This window comes from Condylura cristata, unplaced genomic scaffold, assembly GCF_000260355.1.
Source record: "Condylura cristata isolate star-nosed mole 26May11 unplaced genomic scaffold, ConCri1.0 scaffold00001, whole genome shotgun sequence".
In the NCBI taxonomy this organism is placed as follows: domain Eukaryota; kingdom Metazoa; phylum Chordata; class Mammalia; order Eulipotyphla; family Talpidae; genus Condylura; species Condylura cristata.
The window spans coordinates 5,964,343-5,982,682 of record NW_004567102.1 but is presented as its reverse complement, the minus strand read 5'-3'; the positions used below and the strand labels follow the sequence as shown (position 1 = coordinate 5,982,682).

The following is an 18,340-nucleotide window of genomic DNA, read 5'->3' as shown; positions in this document are numbered from 1 at the left end:
GACTACTCCTAAATACTATTGAAGATCTACTAAATACACATAGAACATCCAATTTATGTTAAATCCTTCCTTGATCTAATTTCAGTGAAAATCATAAATCGTTCTCAATTCAAAAACCATTAAAAATGAGTACTTTTAAATGACTACTAGTAGGCAAAAATCAACAGTTACTACTTGATTAGTCTTAATCAACTAAAATATAATTTTAAAATATTTTTAAATCCCCTTTAAAAATGTCATTTGCCGAGCCTCCTGTTAGAGGAAGGTGCAAACTCAAAACCATTGAATGTTGCCCTGAATGGACTCTATCACTATCTTCATGCTGATAAGATCTCAGGTACTGAAGACTATAACTTCCAGCATGTCATGAACACCACTTCCTGAATTGGGGGGTAGGCAAAAAGTGGATGGGAACTAGAGGAAGAGCTAATGGTCACACTGAGCTTAAAAGGGTAAATAAGTGTGTGCTCATTCTCTTGATTTTCCAGCTTCAGCTTGCAAACTGAAGGTTGCTCAGATGGAGTCTTGCTCAGTTGGCATTGCTGGTAGGACTGATGATCTGGCTGTATGTCAGCCAGTTAATCCTCCCTCTCTTATCATTCTCCTTGTAAATAAACCATTTTTTATTTCTCATTATACATCTGCTTTTGAGTCTTGTCCCAAGTCTTCAATCATGCAGGGCAGTACTCACAACCCCAATAATACCCATTTCCCCAAGAAGTTGCCCTTTAACATTCTCTCCTTTAGAGTGTGGGATTTCTCCTGTCCTGTGTAACCAGCCTCATGGCCATGCAAGGTGGACAGGTGAAAGTTAGACTAATTTGATTCACTTCAAGAGTATAAATGTTGGAGACACACAAAGACAAAAGTGGGTATTTTGAATGATATCGATGTAAATGATGATTCCTAAAGAAACTGCCTTCAAGTCCATGGCAATGCCCTATTCCTATCTCTTCCAAGGCCTGATTGTTCAGCTAATTCTAAATTTTGTGAACAACACACATTTTTTGTTACTAAGATAATCAAGTCTATTTCTATTTGCAGACAAAGAAATCTGAATATATAGTATGTAGCCATAATAGAGCTCAAAGCTCATTCATAGAGGTTGGTGTAGTGAGTTGCCTCTACTTTTAATAACTTCCCCTTTTTCCTGGGCAAGAAAACTTGAAATTTCCCCATTCAGCTATATGTGTGTTCATGGGGTGACAAATACTTTCTCAGTTTTCCTAGCCCCTGGGATATCAACAATAATTCAAAGGTTTGACAGTGCCATGAGAAATCCAGATTCTTTTTCTCTCTATTTTACCACTCTAAATATGTTGACTTTTGCATTCATGTTTGCCCCACATCATTATAAAGTAAAGCTTTACAGATCATATTCAAGGCACTTATGGGAAAAGGCCTAGCCACTCCTCTTCCTATTATCAGGAAATCCCAAACTTGTCATGTCTTATCAACTATAACTGTATTATATAAGGTTTCTAAAATTCGCAATACAACTGTACAATAGAAACTATATAGTGTTTTTTTTTTTTTTTACAATGAAAATCTATGTGTAATGACAGAAAATATCCAGGTTACATTGTCAAATGCAAAAAGCAAGCAAAGAATAAATTGCTTTTACTGAAATATGAAAAATATCCTTTCTTCTGGCCATTCCCCTACTTGTAATTGTTCCTTAAAAGTCTTCTTAATTCACATAGAACTTAGCTTCAAAATATTCAGAGGCATTATTCAAAGGAGCAATTAGTAAGCAACTAAATGCTAATAAAAGGAGATACGCTTTCAATAGTTGTTAGCCTAATGAAATACAATGCAACTATTTAAAATTTAATTGTAGTGGGGCCTCCCTGGTGGCGCAGCAGGTTAAAGCACAGCACTGAGAAGCTGAAGCCACTTCAGCATGAGTTCGATCCCCGCCTGCCCCAGAGGTGATCCGCATGGCACTGCAAACCTCTCCTGGCCCCCCCCGCTGCTCCCCTCAGCAGTGTACTTCATCTGTCAGCCTGTTCTACTCTCCACTCTGTCTCTGGTGAAGCCTCTCACTGCCCCTGAGCTTCTGGCCTGCACCCCAATTGTGTATGCATAAATAAATAAATCTTTAAAAAAATTTAATTGTAGAAATGTATTTAGTGATATGGAAAAGTGAATATTATCAAATTTTAATAGAGTAAGTACAGAATATGTAGATAAACTACAAATGTGATCCAACTCTACATATATATTTATATAATTAGAAGTATAGATATTCAACTAGATATACAGATGTATATGTTTATACAGGTATACATATATTCATACATATATATATATACACACACACACATACATAAATACATATATATAGTCAAGGGCATATTCTCTCTTTCACTCTCTTCTTTTTCCTATATATAGCAAAAAGAAGTCATAGAAAGACATTCATCAAGTGCTTATTCTAATTGAGAAAGAGAATGGTTATTGTCTTTCTTCCAACTGTAGATATTTTGTTATCTTTCTATAATTTTCACCTATTATTTTAATTTTAGTGAATATGAAAGCATGGCACATAGGAAGAATCTCTCCACAGTAAGAATTATGAGATACAGAAAATCCAAAGATCAGGGATAGTCACTAATTATGAATTTACTTATTTTGTTCAGGAGGAGCTATATATGTGTCTGTGTATGTGTATATATAAATAAAAAACACACCTGTGTGTGAATATATGCATATATACCTGCATATATATGTAAAATATAATGCTAGTGAAAATATGTATCCCTAAAAGAGGTCATTGTCACAGCCTTCTATATGGGTATTTTTCTCCCTAAGCCATTACACTAATGCCATAGTGCCTGTGAAATTTCTTTATAAATACATGACTACCTATGCATGAGAGAAAAGATATGCTGCACTTTAACATTCACTGTTTGCTAGCATAACCTGCATGAACTATCCTTACCATATCCAGGTACATCTCCCTCTTGATACAAAATTTTCAATGTCTTACACCCATCTTTCATAAAAAAATGAGTAAATGCATCCAACTGTAAAACAAAATACAAAATGATGATCAATAAAGTAATGAGGAAACTATAATAAAATGAACCAGCCATGTGCTGGGTCATTTTATATTACCTTAATCATTTTGTAGATAAAGAAATGAGGCTCAAAGTGTCTATTCAAAGTACACAAACGTGGGCACATGAGAACCAGATTTAGAATCTGAACTAATTTAACTTCAAAATGGAGTATACAGTGAAATATATTTCCAAAACTACACTCAACATCTATATATACATATACACGGAAAGCAACTTTACCTGACCTCACAGGATCATAGAAGAGTAAATCAGTGAGTTCAACAGGAGGTAAATATAAAGAATTACTAAATAGACTTCTAAAAAGTTGACTTGGTAAACAGGAATCCTGTCTTATTAAACTATTTTGTTTGTACAATTATTTAAGTAGTTATGTTTTGAAGGGCTAAGCTTTGACAGACATTGCAGACAACTAACATAACAGCAAGTGATTATGAAAATGCTCCATATTTGCTAGCATAAAGCCCTTATATAATTACTTACTAGTCAGTGTAATATCTTGATAAATATAAAATGAAGTAGGGCACATAAACAAAACTCTCACAAATAATCAAAACACTAAATAATTATACTTCTTTCACCTAGAAGTCTGTATGACTTCTGTACTAGTCATACAGAAGTCTCTCAGGTTAGTTTTCATATGTTCCAAGTAAAGGAAAGATACCAAGCCTGGAAAACCTCTGTCTAATACAACCATTCTTAAATTTTAGTGTGTACCAAAGAAGCACCTAAAAAGCCACTTAAAAGTATATAACTCTGTATGTTGGTGGGAATGCAAACTAGTACAACCACTATGGAAAACTGTTTGGAGGTTCCTCAAACTGCTAAACATGGAGCTTCCATATGACCCAGCAATCCCACTCCTAGGTATCTACCCAAAAGACACAAAACCACTGATTCAAAAAGATACCTGCACCCCCATGTTTATTGCTGCTTTATTCACAATTGGAAAGACATGGAAACAGCCCAAATCCCAAAAAAAAAGGATGATTGGATTAAAAAGATGTGGTGTATATATATATATATATATATATATATATACACACACAATGGAATATTACTCAGCAACCAAAAAAAAAGAAACACATGTCTTTTGCAGCAACATGGATGAAGATGAAAAAGATTGTTCTTAGTGATATAAGCCAGAAAGAAAAGGAAAAATACCGGCTGGTTTTACCCATAGCAGGAATATAATGGACCAGGCAAGAAAATAATAATAATTAACAGCTATATACCAGAGATATATTGTGGGGGTGGAGTAGGGAATGGGCTCAAAAATAGTGGGGGGAGAGGAGTACACTGGACTATGGTGATGGCACATGGGTGATTTGGTGATGGGAAGCCCAAGGGGATTGCAACTGAGATGGGAAAATGCACAAAAAGATGTAAAAATATACTATTATATTATTCATTTTTTAAAAAAGTATATAGTGCTGTACCTGAGAATTTGATTTTCTAAAAAGTTCAGCTGATAGTGATGTTTTTGATCAGGAAAAGAAATTTAATAATCACCATTCTAAGAGATGAAATGGAGTCACAGAAATGGACAAAATTCTAGTCCTTAATTTTCTACCCTTCCATTTTATAAACACAATTTTGACATTATCACATAATAATAAACTGGAGGACACAAAAGCTCTCAGAACAGCTATTCTTGTACAGCACCGCAAAATACATTTGTATTGTATCTGCATACAAACAAAAAATTGTTAAAGATTGTTAAATTTTAAAACTGACATTGACAGCAATACAATAGTAGCAAGAAACTTCAACACCTCATTTTCACTAATGGATAAATACACCTAACAGGAAAACAATAGTCTTAAATGAAGAATTAAAACATATGGGTTTAATAGGAATTTATAGGGTCCTGTACCTTTTAAAAAAAAACTGAATACACATTATTTTCAGTGCATACAAAATATTCTCCAAGATAAGCCACATACTGGGTCATAGAACAAATGTCAGTAAACTCATGAAGATTGATATAACATTGAATCTATGCTCTAATCACAAAGTATCAAAGAAGAAAACAAATACAAAAAGAAAGCAGAAGAAACCTCTAATATATGGAAATTGAACAACACACTACTACACAAACATTAGATAAATGAGGAAATCAAAGAAGAAATTAAAAAATACCTGGATACAAATTAAAGTCAAAACACAACCTAGCATAATCTATGAGACAAAGTGAAAGCAGTACTAAGTGGAACAAATATACCAATACAGTCCCACATCAAAAAAAAAAAAAAACAGAAGTTAAAATACAGTGTAAAGGATCAATAATAACAAACATTGAATCGCTTCTCGGCCTTTTGGCTAAGATCAAGTGTAGTATCTGTTCTTATCAGTTTAATAACAAACATTGATTCTTAGAAAATGTCAACCTCTAGCTAGACTCATTACAAAAAAGGAGAAATTTTTAATAAAAATAATGAGAAATGAAAGAAGAAAAATCACAACAGACACTAGAGAACTACAGAGAATTTTGAGACTACCATGAAAATAAGACAGAAAATTGTATAACCTACATGAAACGGAGAAATTCTTGAAAATCTCAACCCTCCAAACATAACCTAAACAGACCAATACAAACGAGAAATGAAAGTGGTAATCAAAAATCTCCCAAAAGAAAAAAACCCACACCTAGTGAAATTCACAAATGAGTTCTACCCTCAAAGATGAAACATACCTATCCTTTTCAGAAACAGAAAGAGGAAAAACTTCCAAACTTATTTTCTGAGGCCACTGTCACTATAGTACTAAAACCTGACACAAAAGAGAGGGAGAGAGAGAGAGAGTACTGACCAAAAACTAAAGAAACCAATCACAAACAATGAAACTAAAACAGAATCAAAGGTCTCCCAAAAAACAAAGGCCCACATCAACACTTTCACAATTGAGTTCTAGCAAACCTTTAAAGATGAACTAGTACCATCCTTCTCAAAAATTTCCAAAACACAGAGGAAACAGGGAACACCTCCAAACACACTTTTAGGGACTAACATCACTTTAAAAACAAAACTTGGCAGAGATATCACAAAAAAGATAGTACAGACCATTTTCCATGGTGAACACAGATGGTGAAAAAAAAAAAGCTAACAAAACTTCAGCAAACCCAATCCAATTATCCATCAAAGGGATCATACATCATATATCATGACCAAGTGGATTTATTCTGGTATAAAGGATGGTTCAGCACCCAAAAATCAATTGAAATAATTCACCACATCAACATAAGGAAAGATAGAAATCATATGGTAATAGATGCATAGAAAGCATTTGCTAGGATTCATTTATTATTTAAAAACTAGAGAAAAGTAGAACATTCGTTAACATAGTAGTGGCCACATGAAAAACACAGCCATTTTCATAACTCAATGATGAAAGACTGAAAGCTTTTCTTCTACGATCAGACATAAGGCAAGGGTATCCACGTTCATCACTACTAATCAATATATCAATAGTATTAGCAGTGCTAACTAGAACAAGTTGGCAAAAGAAAAAAAAAAGTTATAAAAGGAATCCAGATTTCAAACAAAGAAGAAAAATGACCAATGTTTACAGATAAAATGATATGCATAGAGAACTTTTAAAGACTCCACCATAAAATGAAGTGAATTGATAACACAGTAAAGTGGCAGGGTATAAAGTCAACTTGCATAAATCAGTTGCATTCTATATGCAAACAGTGAGAAAAGAAGAGAATCAAGGAGACAACCGCATTCATAATTACAACAAAAGGAATTAAATACCTAGGCATAAATTCAACAAAGGAGGTGAAAACAGTAAGAAATTGTTAAAGAAAAAGAAGATACAGAAAAGTGGAAGGATATTCCTTGCACATGGATTAGAAGAATTAGTGTTGTGAACCCCATCAAAAAATGGGCAGTAGAGCTAAAAAGACACTTCTCCAAAGAGGAAATGCAGATGGCCAACAGACATATGAAAAAATGTTCAACATCACTCGTAATAAGGGAGATGCAAATTAAAACCACAATGAGATACCACCTCACCCCAGTGAGAATGGCACATCTCCAAACAAATGTTGGCGAGGATGTGGAGAAAAAGGAACTCTCCTGCACTGCTGGTGGGAATGCAAACTAGTACAACCACTATGGAAAACTGTTTGGAAGTTCCTCAAACTGCTAAATATGGAGCTTCCCTACGACCCAGCAATCCCACTCCTAGGTATCTTCCCAAAAGACACAAAAACACTTGTACCCCCATGTTTATTGCTGCTTTACTTACAATTGGAAAAACATGGAAGCAGCCCAAATGCCCAAAAGTAGATAACTGGATAAAAAAGATGTGGTACATATATACAATGGAATATTACTCAGCAACCAAAAAAAAGAAACACATGTCTTTTGCAGCAACTTGGATGGAGCTGGAAAAGATCATGCTTAGTGAGATAAGCCAGAAAGAGAGAGAAAAATACCAATGGTTTCACTCATAGCAGGAGTATAATGGATCAGGCGAGAAAATAACAAAAATAATGAACAACCATATACCAGAGACATTTTGTGGGGGTGGAGTGGGGAATGGGATCAAAAATGGGGAGGGGAAGGGAGGGAAATGCACGGGACTATGGTGGTGGCACACGGGTGATTTGGTGATGGGAAACCCGCGGGGATTACAATCGAGATGGAAAAAAAAAAATGTGCAAGATGATGTAAAAATAAACTTTTGTAATAATAATAATAAAAAAAAGAACTAGTATTGTGAGAGCTGCCATACCACTCAATGTAATACACAGATTCAATGCAATCCCATTCAAGGCCCCACCGTGCCTTCAAACAAGGCTCAAAGAAATAGAACAAAACAGATTGATATCATATAGAACCACGAGAGATGCCAAACTGCTAAATAGCCAAAATAATTCAGTCAGAAAAGAGGGAGAGTGGTGTTATTCACATTCCCCAACTTCAAACTACCACAAACTCTAACAAAGCATCACAATAGATACTATAATAAAAACATGCCAGACCCATGGATTAGCATTGAGCATCCAGAAGTAAATCCACACATCTATGGACAGCTAATATGTGACCAAGGATGGTGCAAGAAGAGGCTCTTAAGGAACCATTCCATAGAATCTTGCTTCCTACAGCAAAAGCTAAAGAAAGTTTCCCAAGTTCCCTATTTCCTATAAAAGTAGGGGCTGTGGACCCCAGAGATGATCACATCACCATACCACCATCATCCAACTCTGTCACAAGCAAATCCAGTGGGGAAATACACTCACCAGCATCTTACTGGTCATACTGGGATTCCAGCCCCATCCTTCCTTAGATTTGATTTAAAAAAAAAAAAAAAAGCAGCAGCTGATAACAATTTAATTGAAAATTGAGAACTAGAGCTAAAAGAAAGGAAATTACCACAGGTTTTGTTTTTTTTTTTTCTAGAAGAAAAAATTTCTAGAAGAATTGGGGTACAGGCCAAAGGTGTGGGGAGCAGTGAGAGGATTCACCAGAGACAGAGTGGGGAGCAGAATAGGCAGATCTACTGAAAAACACTGCTGAGGGGAGCATCTGGCAAGACCAGGAAAGGTCTGCTGCACCATGTGTGTTAGCTTGCTGGTGAGGAATTGAACTCAGGCTGCAGCAGTTGATAGTTACTGAGACTAACCATCAGGCAACAGGAAGGCCCTACCATGCTGTTTCTGAGTACTTCTATGTTACATTATCACACATTTTTACAGTGAAGGCTACCAGATAAATTCACCCATCCAAAATTTGGACACTCTGAGTAGTGAATAAGGAACTATTAATAATTATGCCAGGAAAAGAAGCGTATTCCAGGAGTTTCCCTGGCATGCTGAGACTTGTGGTAATCACCTCATATTCTACTATACTTAGGCGGTAGTCACAGTTCCCTACTTCACATTTTTGTTTTTCTACCCAAATGATTTGCAGATGTAGTTCTTATAACTTGTGTTTTTAAAATAGCTCTCTACCTGCTTTTGACTAATCCTTACCTTCTAAACCACTTTGAATTAGAATTTGAACCCAATTCTAATTGTTAATTCCTCTTTCCTTCCTTCCGAAAGTAGACACAACTAAAAATATGATCAACTGCTGTAAGTATTTAAAATAAAGTTTCTTGGGCCTTCCCTGATTGCACATCTGGTCAAAGAACAGCACTAGGAAGTATCCATAGCCACTGCGTGTGAGTTCCATCCCCTGCCAGGGAGCTGACACACAGGATGAAGTAGACCTCTCCTGACACGCCGGACCGCTGCTCCCCTCAGCAGTGTATTTCAGTAGATCTGCCTGTTCTGCTCCCAACTGTCTCTAGTGAGTCCTCTCTCTCACAGACATACACATACATACAAATTGCTTATTTCTGGCCTGTACCCCAGTTCTTGTATGTCGCAATAAATAAATCTTTTAAAAAATAATATAAAATAAAGTTTCTTCTCTAATCAGTGAAATTCCAACCTTCATGACAATGACTCTAGTTTCTTAAATCAATACTGTCTCAAAAAACAATTTTAAAAAATGGAACTTACAGATGGACAATCCAAAATTAATTCTTCAACAGTTGTCATGTCCAGTCCCAGCTTTTCTGATAAAATTTCAAATATATATTTGAAGGAAGGGTCAATTTTCATTCTTCGATTTTCTCTTGCATCCCTAAATCTTGCCTAAAGAATGAAAATCACATGTATACATTGCGATTATGAAAACACTCCCCAACATATTTCATTGGAATTTAAAGTGACGCATATGAAAAATCTATTATAAGCAAAACCTGTTTCTCTTTCAAAGTTTCCTGTAGATTTGGAATCCCACTCATGCTTCGGCGATATCTGGAGGATTTACGGGAAGACTGAGAAAGCATATCAGAAAGTATTGACTGCGCCAATCGAGGTGCAGCCCTCCCTGCTCGAACTCTTTGTGGGTCCAACTCTTCATCGTCAGAAGAAAGGAGATTCAGTAATTCACTTGCAGAAGGCATACGGCCTTTATCAGGGGAGACTCCTTCCACAGAGGTTGCGCCCCCCAGGGACGACAGGATCTCCTCTCCGGTGGGAGGGGCCGCTTCTCCCGGAGAAGGAGGAGCTGCTTCTGAAGAGGGTGGGGCTTCTCCTGCCGGAGGGGGTGGGGCCTCGTCTTCCGGAGGGGGCGGAGCCACCTCTCTCTGAGAAGGAGGTCGGGTATCCTCTGAAAGTGTTGGGGTTTCCTCTTCGGAAGGAGCCGCTTCGTTTGGTGCGGGTGGGTCATCTTGATTTTCACTCATCTCCACGCTTTCTTCTGGCAGAACACCCTAAACTTCAAAACCTAGAATTAGATAATGTTTTCTTTTAAAACTGGATAGTAAATTGAGTGTTGTGTGTTAATGTGCTCCTTCCCTTATAGCTAGACAAGTAGCAAAAGCATCTATTTCTCCGTCACTATATTATCTAAAGAAGCCAAGTTTGCATGTCTAAAGGGATATATTTTCTTAACCTTTCAAATTCACTTTATTGTCTCTTTTCCTTCTCACATACAGCTTCTCCACACCTACTTCTTGCGGTTATAAAGTCACTTGATGTTTGTCAGATACCATTTTATCTAGAGTGATATTTTTCTAAGGAAGATAACATGCACACACACACACACACACACACCCATAGGAGCTTTTTCAAATAATCAGTTCTCCTCATTATGATCCTAGAGGATTTCGCTTTATGCACAACCCATCCCTGTCGTAATAACGACCGAAACAGTCCTGCCCTCAGGTATATAAAAAGTCCAAAAAAGATTGAGAACTACTGAATGAGAGAACCAGCTGGTATTCAAGTGACCAAAATTAGGTCAATATAGGTCAATTGATCTTGGCTAAGTCCAAAAATTATATGGACTGAAATATTCCTTGTTTCCAAAACTTGTGTGATAATATATCCACTAATCATCTCAGCCATCTCATCTTAGCATAACCCAGGACTCTAAAAAAGCATAAAACATCCTCTAGCAACCAAAATGATATCCCCAATTCAGACATAAAATTCAAGCTACAACATGACTACTTACAGAAGCAATGGTATTACACGAAGTATAAATCTGACTCACCCAGTCAGAAAAACTCTTAATTACAAATGATTGTGGGAGTTATCATGGACAACTATGAAAATTAGGGAACACCAGCAGAACAAGAGAAAACACGAGTTACATTAAAAAAAAAATTATAGAACAATAATGAGGTTTCCATCAAAATAAGAGCAATTTATGGCTAAGAGCTAGAAACCAGAATAACAGTTAATACTTTAAGAACAAAAAGAGTACATTCCAGGCAGAAAGAGGCTTTCTAATGAGAAATTCTGAGGCTACTGCTACTGTTCTGACCCAAGCTAATAAGGTACTTCTAATGAAAAGACACCAGTCAATCCCCATTAGACAAACACTGCGCTCTCCAGGTTTTCCAAAGAATACATAAACACCTGAAATTGTCTTTGATATCGTACATTAACCTAGTCAAGGACAGATTACCTGAGCTGACCTGTGCTTTAGCTGTCAGTTAACCTGTACCCACCCACCACCAGGATGTGTAGACAAGAATGATTGTTCAGTCTGCAGTATTTTTCCTTAGCCTTCTCTGCTCTCTTTTATTAGTCCCAGTTTTCCCTTTGTTCCTAGGCCAATCTATTATCTGTCTTCTTCATACCTCAGTAAACTTGCTTGAAAAATAACTAATTAAAAGTTTCTGAGTTATTATTTGACACAACAAAGATCTACAATACCCAGGGGTTATATGTAGATTACATTCTTATACTTGAAATTGGCCTAGAGGAGTTGGTTGTGCAATCTATAATAACTCAAGAATAAGAATGATGATACCTATTAGTGAAGTCTTATCAACTGCCTGTCATTTGTGCTTTTGAATTTTGCAAAAATAATTCACTTTACTTAATAAAAGAATCTGTGTGCCTCTGCTCAAAGGATATTGATAGGCATGGTTGTTGGTTTCTGAAGCCAAAGCAAAATCTACTTTAATTTCAATGTAGTGGTAAAACACTTGTTCTGATCGAACTCAGTAAAACTGGAGAGCTTCTCTACACACTAATGCTTTTCATAGAATTACATGGTTAATTAAGTCGCTATTATTTAAACTATCAAGGAAAAGTTAAAATTGAATCATGATATTTTAAGAAATCAGGAAAGTATGCAATAAATCTTAATGAGTTTTCTATCTAAAAATAGCTACCATCTTTAAAATGGTAGCACAGATTAAATTTTCAGAAAATGTTATTATCCCATACAATTCATTTCCTGAGGACTCCAGATAATTAAGATTCATGGCACATAATTTCAGAACCAGAAAAAAAGACTTAGAAATCATCAAGGTCAACTCACCCTTCTTAATGATAATGAAACTAAGATCCAGAGAAGTTACAGGTCTTACACCCAATTACAGTCAAGAACTATTCTCTCTAAACTTCATATCATACACATTAATGCTCTACTTAAAATCCTCCTCTGGGTGTCGAGTACAAACTGGGCTTTTTGACATGATTTCAATTTCTTTTGTTGTGTTTGCCCTTTGTGCTGACTGTAGTCACAGAAACTAGTTTCTCAAACAAGCAGGTTTCTCACTAAGCATTGGCAAAGAGCTCAGTCTAATGATGGAGGCAAACATACCAATAAATGTTTATAGTTTCATGGTGACCACCCAAAGTATGCACCAGAATCTGTGGAATCACAAGAGAAAGTACAGTAGGGACATTCTTAAGGAGCTACATATGAGTTTTTTTTATAAGATTGGGGAAATCATATTTTTAACAAGTATATGACAGTTTCTGTGTCTGTTGTGATATAAATTGTACTTGATTGAGATAAATGATAAATATCTATGTACTATTCAATACATTTAGTATTTAACATATATGTTAAACATATAGATTTTAGCATTGTTAATGCTAAAAAGTCTAATTTACTTGAATCTTTCAACATTTATATTCTGCTGAGATGATGGAATGATGGATTTCTTTATTTTTTTTTAAAATACATGACCAATTGCAGAGTTCACATTTACCAATTTCAAAGCTTATTAGACTACAGTAATCAAGGCAATATGGTATGGGCATTAGAATAAACAGACAGAACAACCTACATGCTCATCAACAGGGCAGTGAACTAAGGAGATATGGTGTATATACACAATGGAATATAGCCCGGCTATTAAATCAGAGATGAACTTTTGCCACTTGTGATAGTGTGGATGGAGCTGGAGGAGTCTATGCTAAGTGAAAAAAGGCAGAATGAGAAAGACAAATGCTATATGTTTTCACTCATATGTTGAAGAGAGGGGGGGGAGGAGGATTAGATAAACCAAGCCCTAGAACTATGACTGAAGAACTCAGACTACTAGAGGGGAAGGGGGAAAAAAGGGGTATAGACAAAGAGGGGCAGGGATTCAATGATTTAGGGAAAAGGCTTATGGGTGCTTTGGTGGTGGGAGTGGTGTGGTAACGTCTGTAGAGGTGTGAATCTATTTATCATGTATAGTGTTGTAAGCCCATGTTAGCAAGGAGGGGCGGGAGGAGGAAGGAATGTAGGCAGGCAGACATTTATGAGACTAGAAATAAATGCATATATTTATGGCCAATTGATTTTTCATAAGGGTGCCAAGACAGTTCAATCAAGAATAATCTTTTCAAGAAACAGCACTTTGACAATTGGAAAATGTGTGGCTACACATGTAAAAGAATGAATCTGATCTTAAACCACATATAAAAATAAACTCATGATTTTTCAAAGACCTAAATGTAAGAGGAAAATTCTACAAAATATTTTCGCAAACAAAAATGAAAGTCTGTGTCACCATGGATTAGGGAGAATTGCCTGAATCGTGAGGCAATGATTTCTTAGCTATGACGCCAAAAACCCAAGAATTCAAAGAAAAATAAGTGAACCTCATCAAAATTAAAAATGGTTATGCCTCAAAGAAACTAGCAAAAAAAATGAAAAGATAATCCACAAGGTAGGAGAAAATGCTTATAAATCATATATCTAATAAGGATCTGGATACTAGATCCTATATTCTGGATATAAAGAACTCTTACAACTCAACAATTACATGACAAATTGCCAAACCTAAAATGGGTGATTTAAAAATGGACAAAGAATCAGAATAGATAAGACTAAAAGAAGATATATAAATGGTAAACAAACACGTGGAAGATACTCAACATTATCAGCCACTAAGTAAATGCAAAACCACAATGAGAAACACTTTACATTTAGTAAATGTAAAGTACATTTACATTTACTTTACTAAATGTAAAGTGTTTGGCCATAATTTCTTTTAAAACAACAAAAAAAATTGGCAAAGATGTAGAGAAATTAAAACTTCTTATGAAAATATTGAGTAGTACAGTTTCTGTAGAAAACATTTTGGCAGTTCCTCAAAAAGATAATCATAAAATTACCATATGACCCAATAATTACACTGCTAGATGTAAATCAACTAGCGATAATACCCAAGAAAAGTTCACACACAGAAATTGCAAGCATTTATAGCAGTATTGTTATATCAAAAAGTAGAAACAAGTCAAAAGCCCATGTGATGAATGGATAAATATGGCATGTCCATGTAATGGAGTATGATTTAGTCAAAAGGAAGAATGAAGGACTGTCAGGTGCTACAACATTAGTAAACCTTGAAAACATCACTTAAGTGAAAGTGGAAAGGCACAAAAGCCCATGTACTAGATGAATCTGTGTATAAAGAAGGTCCAGAAATAATAAATCCAGACTTAGGAAGTAATTAGTGGTTGTCATGAGTAATGGCACTAACTGCTAATATGCTTGGGTTTCTTTTTGGGTGATGGAATTGTTTCCAGAATCCAGCCACCTTAGTGGTGAGAGCCAGCAGGAGCAGTGGTATACTTTCACCCTGCTGATTCACCATAAGTCAGTGTGTCAGTTGCTACTCAAAGGCCAGTAACCGCCATTTTGTCAGTTATGGCAGTTGGTTCTCAATGACCTTTTATATAACAACATACGTACTGCCTTTATCATGAAAATGGACCAATCGGGTACAAGCTATAAGCTGATTGGTGCTAAGTGTTCCAATCAGCCACAGGATTGAAAAATGGTCCAATCAGATTTATGGGTGGGGCACCTTGAAAGAGGATATAAGCCAAGGTGAGAGACTTAGAGACAAGGACCAACAAGAAACAACACCAGCTCCCCAAAGAAAAGAGAATGGTTCCAAACTCTGAAAGAAGAAAAAAGAAGGGGAAGATTCTGTTCCTGGCCCCTGAAGAAGCATCTAGCAACCAACCTCTGAGGAGGGAAGAGAGCTTAAGACTTTTGAAGAGAGTGGGCCTTGGTCTGGTTTCTGACTTAGCCTAAAGGAGCATCAAAGGCCCTGGGACTGGTGTCTCAAAGAGCTGTTTGTTGTTGGTATAAGCCAACAACTCACAAAGAGCTGTTTACATTGGGTGTCCCTGACACTGCCTCTGAGGGACCATCTCTACTGGCCAGTGCGGTCCAACACTTCTGGTGACACAGTGGCAACAGGAAGGTTTTTGGTTCCCCTTTTTGTAAAATAAGCCCCATGGTTGTTCTTGGAGCCTGAGGTCTCTTGCGATAGTACATGGGTGAGAACACAGATAGTGACTTGTCCTATGTGGCACTATTTGGTTGTAGTCCATATAACTAAGACTCCTTAAATAACCAGGGAAGATTTTGCTTAGGGAAGTTGTAAACTTCTTCCTCTAACAAAATAATTTGAAATCTGTTTTCTATATGTATTTCAAATGTCAAACTGTATTTGGCATATAATGAAGCCTAAATACTAAAATACCAGCTTACCATTTTCAAAGAGTAATACAACTGTTTAAGTTAAAAAAAAAATCTATGAATACTTGATATAGAGGAAGTCCTAAAAACTGTAGCAAAACTGTAGTTGACTATAGAAATGGAAAAATCTTATTGTACTTATTGAACCTATTGTATATATACTATTGTACATACAATATACATTATACAAACAAAATGATCCTTGATTAAAGGACCTATTCATTTTACTATAGTACTCGATTTGATAAATTTTTAGGCAGAATTGGAGATAAAAAGAATGATGTAGCTATATATTATAGGAAGAAGCCCCAGACATATAGTTACATGGAAAGAAAAAAAATCAAGGTAACAATATATTGTGTAACAATATCAAGAGTACACATTTTATAAATGTATATATTCATATATAGTATTGCTTCTATTCTAAAATGTACACTTTAAAAAGATTTAATAGCATTTTTTTCTTCCTTACATTTTTCCTTATGCAGTTACAAATAATGTGAAACTTTATCTATTTAATTGTATACGATTACAATCAGTAATAGTTTATTAAAAACTACCTAGGGAAGGGAAACCTCAAGTGAGAATGACTAGAGGATGTAGAAGAAAAGATATATTTTTCAATCTTATACTTTCTGTATGTTTTTTTAAAATATATATAGTCAGGTGATTTTTTGTATGATATGTGTGTATCTCATGAACAATACCATACAATATATAGTGATAGTTTCCCCTGTATCTACATATATATATATATATATATATATATATATATCCTAGGATATAAAATTTAGAATTTAAAGTCCCCTGTGGATTTTATGATTTACCAAGATTATTTCTATAATAAAGAGGTCCCTATTCCAAGTATTTATACTTTGCTGGCCAGAAGAGCAGAGTGAATACAAGATAAACTCCCCTTCATTTCCTCTCTCCCCTCTCCATTTTCTGACTGACAGCATCTTATCATGTGCAATCATTTTAAATTCTCACCACACCTTCTCTTTAAACTCAATTTTGGAGATTCATTACACCATCCATAAAGGCATCTTCTATAAATAAGTGTACAGTTACTGCATACTTTTTTTTTTTTTTTTTTGCCCAACTCTGCACCCTTGTGCCTTCAAGGAATAGTTCATTCACAATTTTTCAAAGCCTTCAGTATGGTTGGCCATTGTGCTTATAGATAAAATTAAGAAACTCCTCCAAAGGAAAATGTGCTAGTTGGGAAGACTGACTTAAATATGCACAGGAGAATCAATATTTTATAAAAAAAAAAAAAAGTGAATTAACAAAGGACTGAGCAATAGGTAACCTATGGAAACAACTCAAATGCTAATGAATGGACTAAGAAGTGTGATATATATATACAATGGAATATTACTCAGTCATCAAAAAAGATAAATGCATGCTTCACAGCAACATGGATGGAGCTGGAAGGGATCATGCTCAGTGAAATTTGCCAGAAAGAAAAATACCAGATGATTTCTCTTATAGGAGGAATGTTGAGGACCCAAATAAGGGATGAGGGTGGGGGGCGGAGTAATTATAGCAAAGTAAAAATCAAAATCAACCAGAGACATTCTTGCATGGGGGAGGAGGAAACTGGATCAAAACAGGAGTGGGAACAGCACAAGGGACAATGGAGAGGGTGCACTGGTGAATTGAGTGTGGGAACTCCTTGGGGGCCATACAGGAGATGATAAAGCATATATTGTATGAAAATGAAGAATGATGTAAAAATATATATTAGAAAAATAATTTAAAATTTTAAAAAAAGGACTGAGACATCAGCAGGAAGAAAAACATCTGGATAGAAAAACTTGAGGGAGAAATTGACATCTGAGTTGGGTCTGAAGAAAAGCTGCCATGGAGGTTGGGAGAGGGGAGCATTTTAGGCTTACGATGGGAACAATGTAAAGGGAGAAAGCAGGAAAGTGATAAATTCAGTAATGAGACTTTCCGAGGTATAAAGGAGAAGAAAGGTAGAGAAGCAGAAAATACCCTGAAGAGATCGGTATGTTGTCTCTTTTACTTTGAAATCTTCAAACGTGGGGAGGGAGAGTAGGAAGCCACTCGGCTGTCCAGTGACCACTGGGAATGACCTAGGTCAGTGACTTCGCTGAGTCTGTGTTGCAGATTGTTAACTTTGCTGGGTGGGACAGGGCTGAAATACTAGCACCAACTCCAGTCTTCCCAAACAAAAACAGCTGGCGCTGCCCTACTCAGCTCCCCCGGGATCTTTCGCTAGAGGAGGCCTCCCAGGGCCCCACCCAGCAAGGCTGCGCTCCCAGCTCATCTGGGATGGCGCACTCACCTCTGTCGCTCTCTGCTTGCCTGGGCCTGTCCCCTGAGGCCGCGCTGCCCCGGGGGAGCTGCTTCGAGGCTCCGTCACCACCGAGGCGGGCCGTTGGGAGTCTGAGTCTGAGAGCAGTTTGCTCTGGGGCACTCCGCGCGGGCTACTAAGCC

The 18,340-nt window shown here is 36.3% G+C and overlaps 1 protein-coding gene across 1 annotated transcript in view; it reads right to left on the bottom strand.

Moving 5' to 3' along the window:
- Positions 1-9,944, bottom strand: part of DNAH8 (dynein, axonemal, heavy chain 8) — a 296,367-nt gene extending 286,423 nt beyond the window's left edge. Inside the window, exons 1-3 of the mRNA XM_004673443.2 lie at positions 9,840-9,944; positions 9,598-9,732; positions 2,942-3,026 (exon numbers count right to left, since the gene is read on the bottom strand). Of these exons, the coding sequence (XP_004673500.1) occupies positions 2,942-3,026; positions 9,598-9,732; positions 9,840-9,929 (310 nt within the window). The 5' untranslated portion in view covers positions 9,930-9,944. The remainder of the gene's footprint in view (positions 1-2,941; positions 3,027-9,597; positions 9,733-9,839) is intronic.
- Between the last annotated feature and the right edge of the window lie 8,396 nt (positions 9,945-18,340).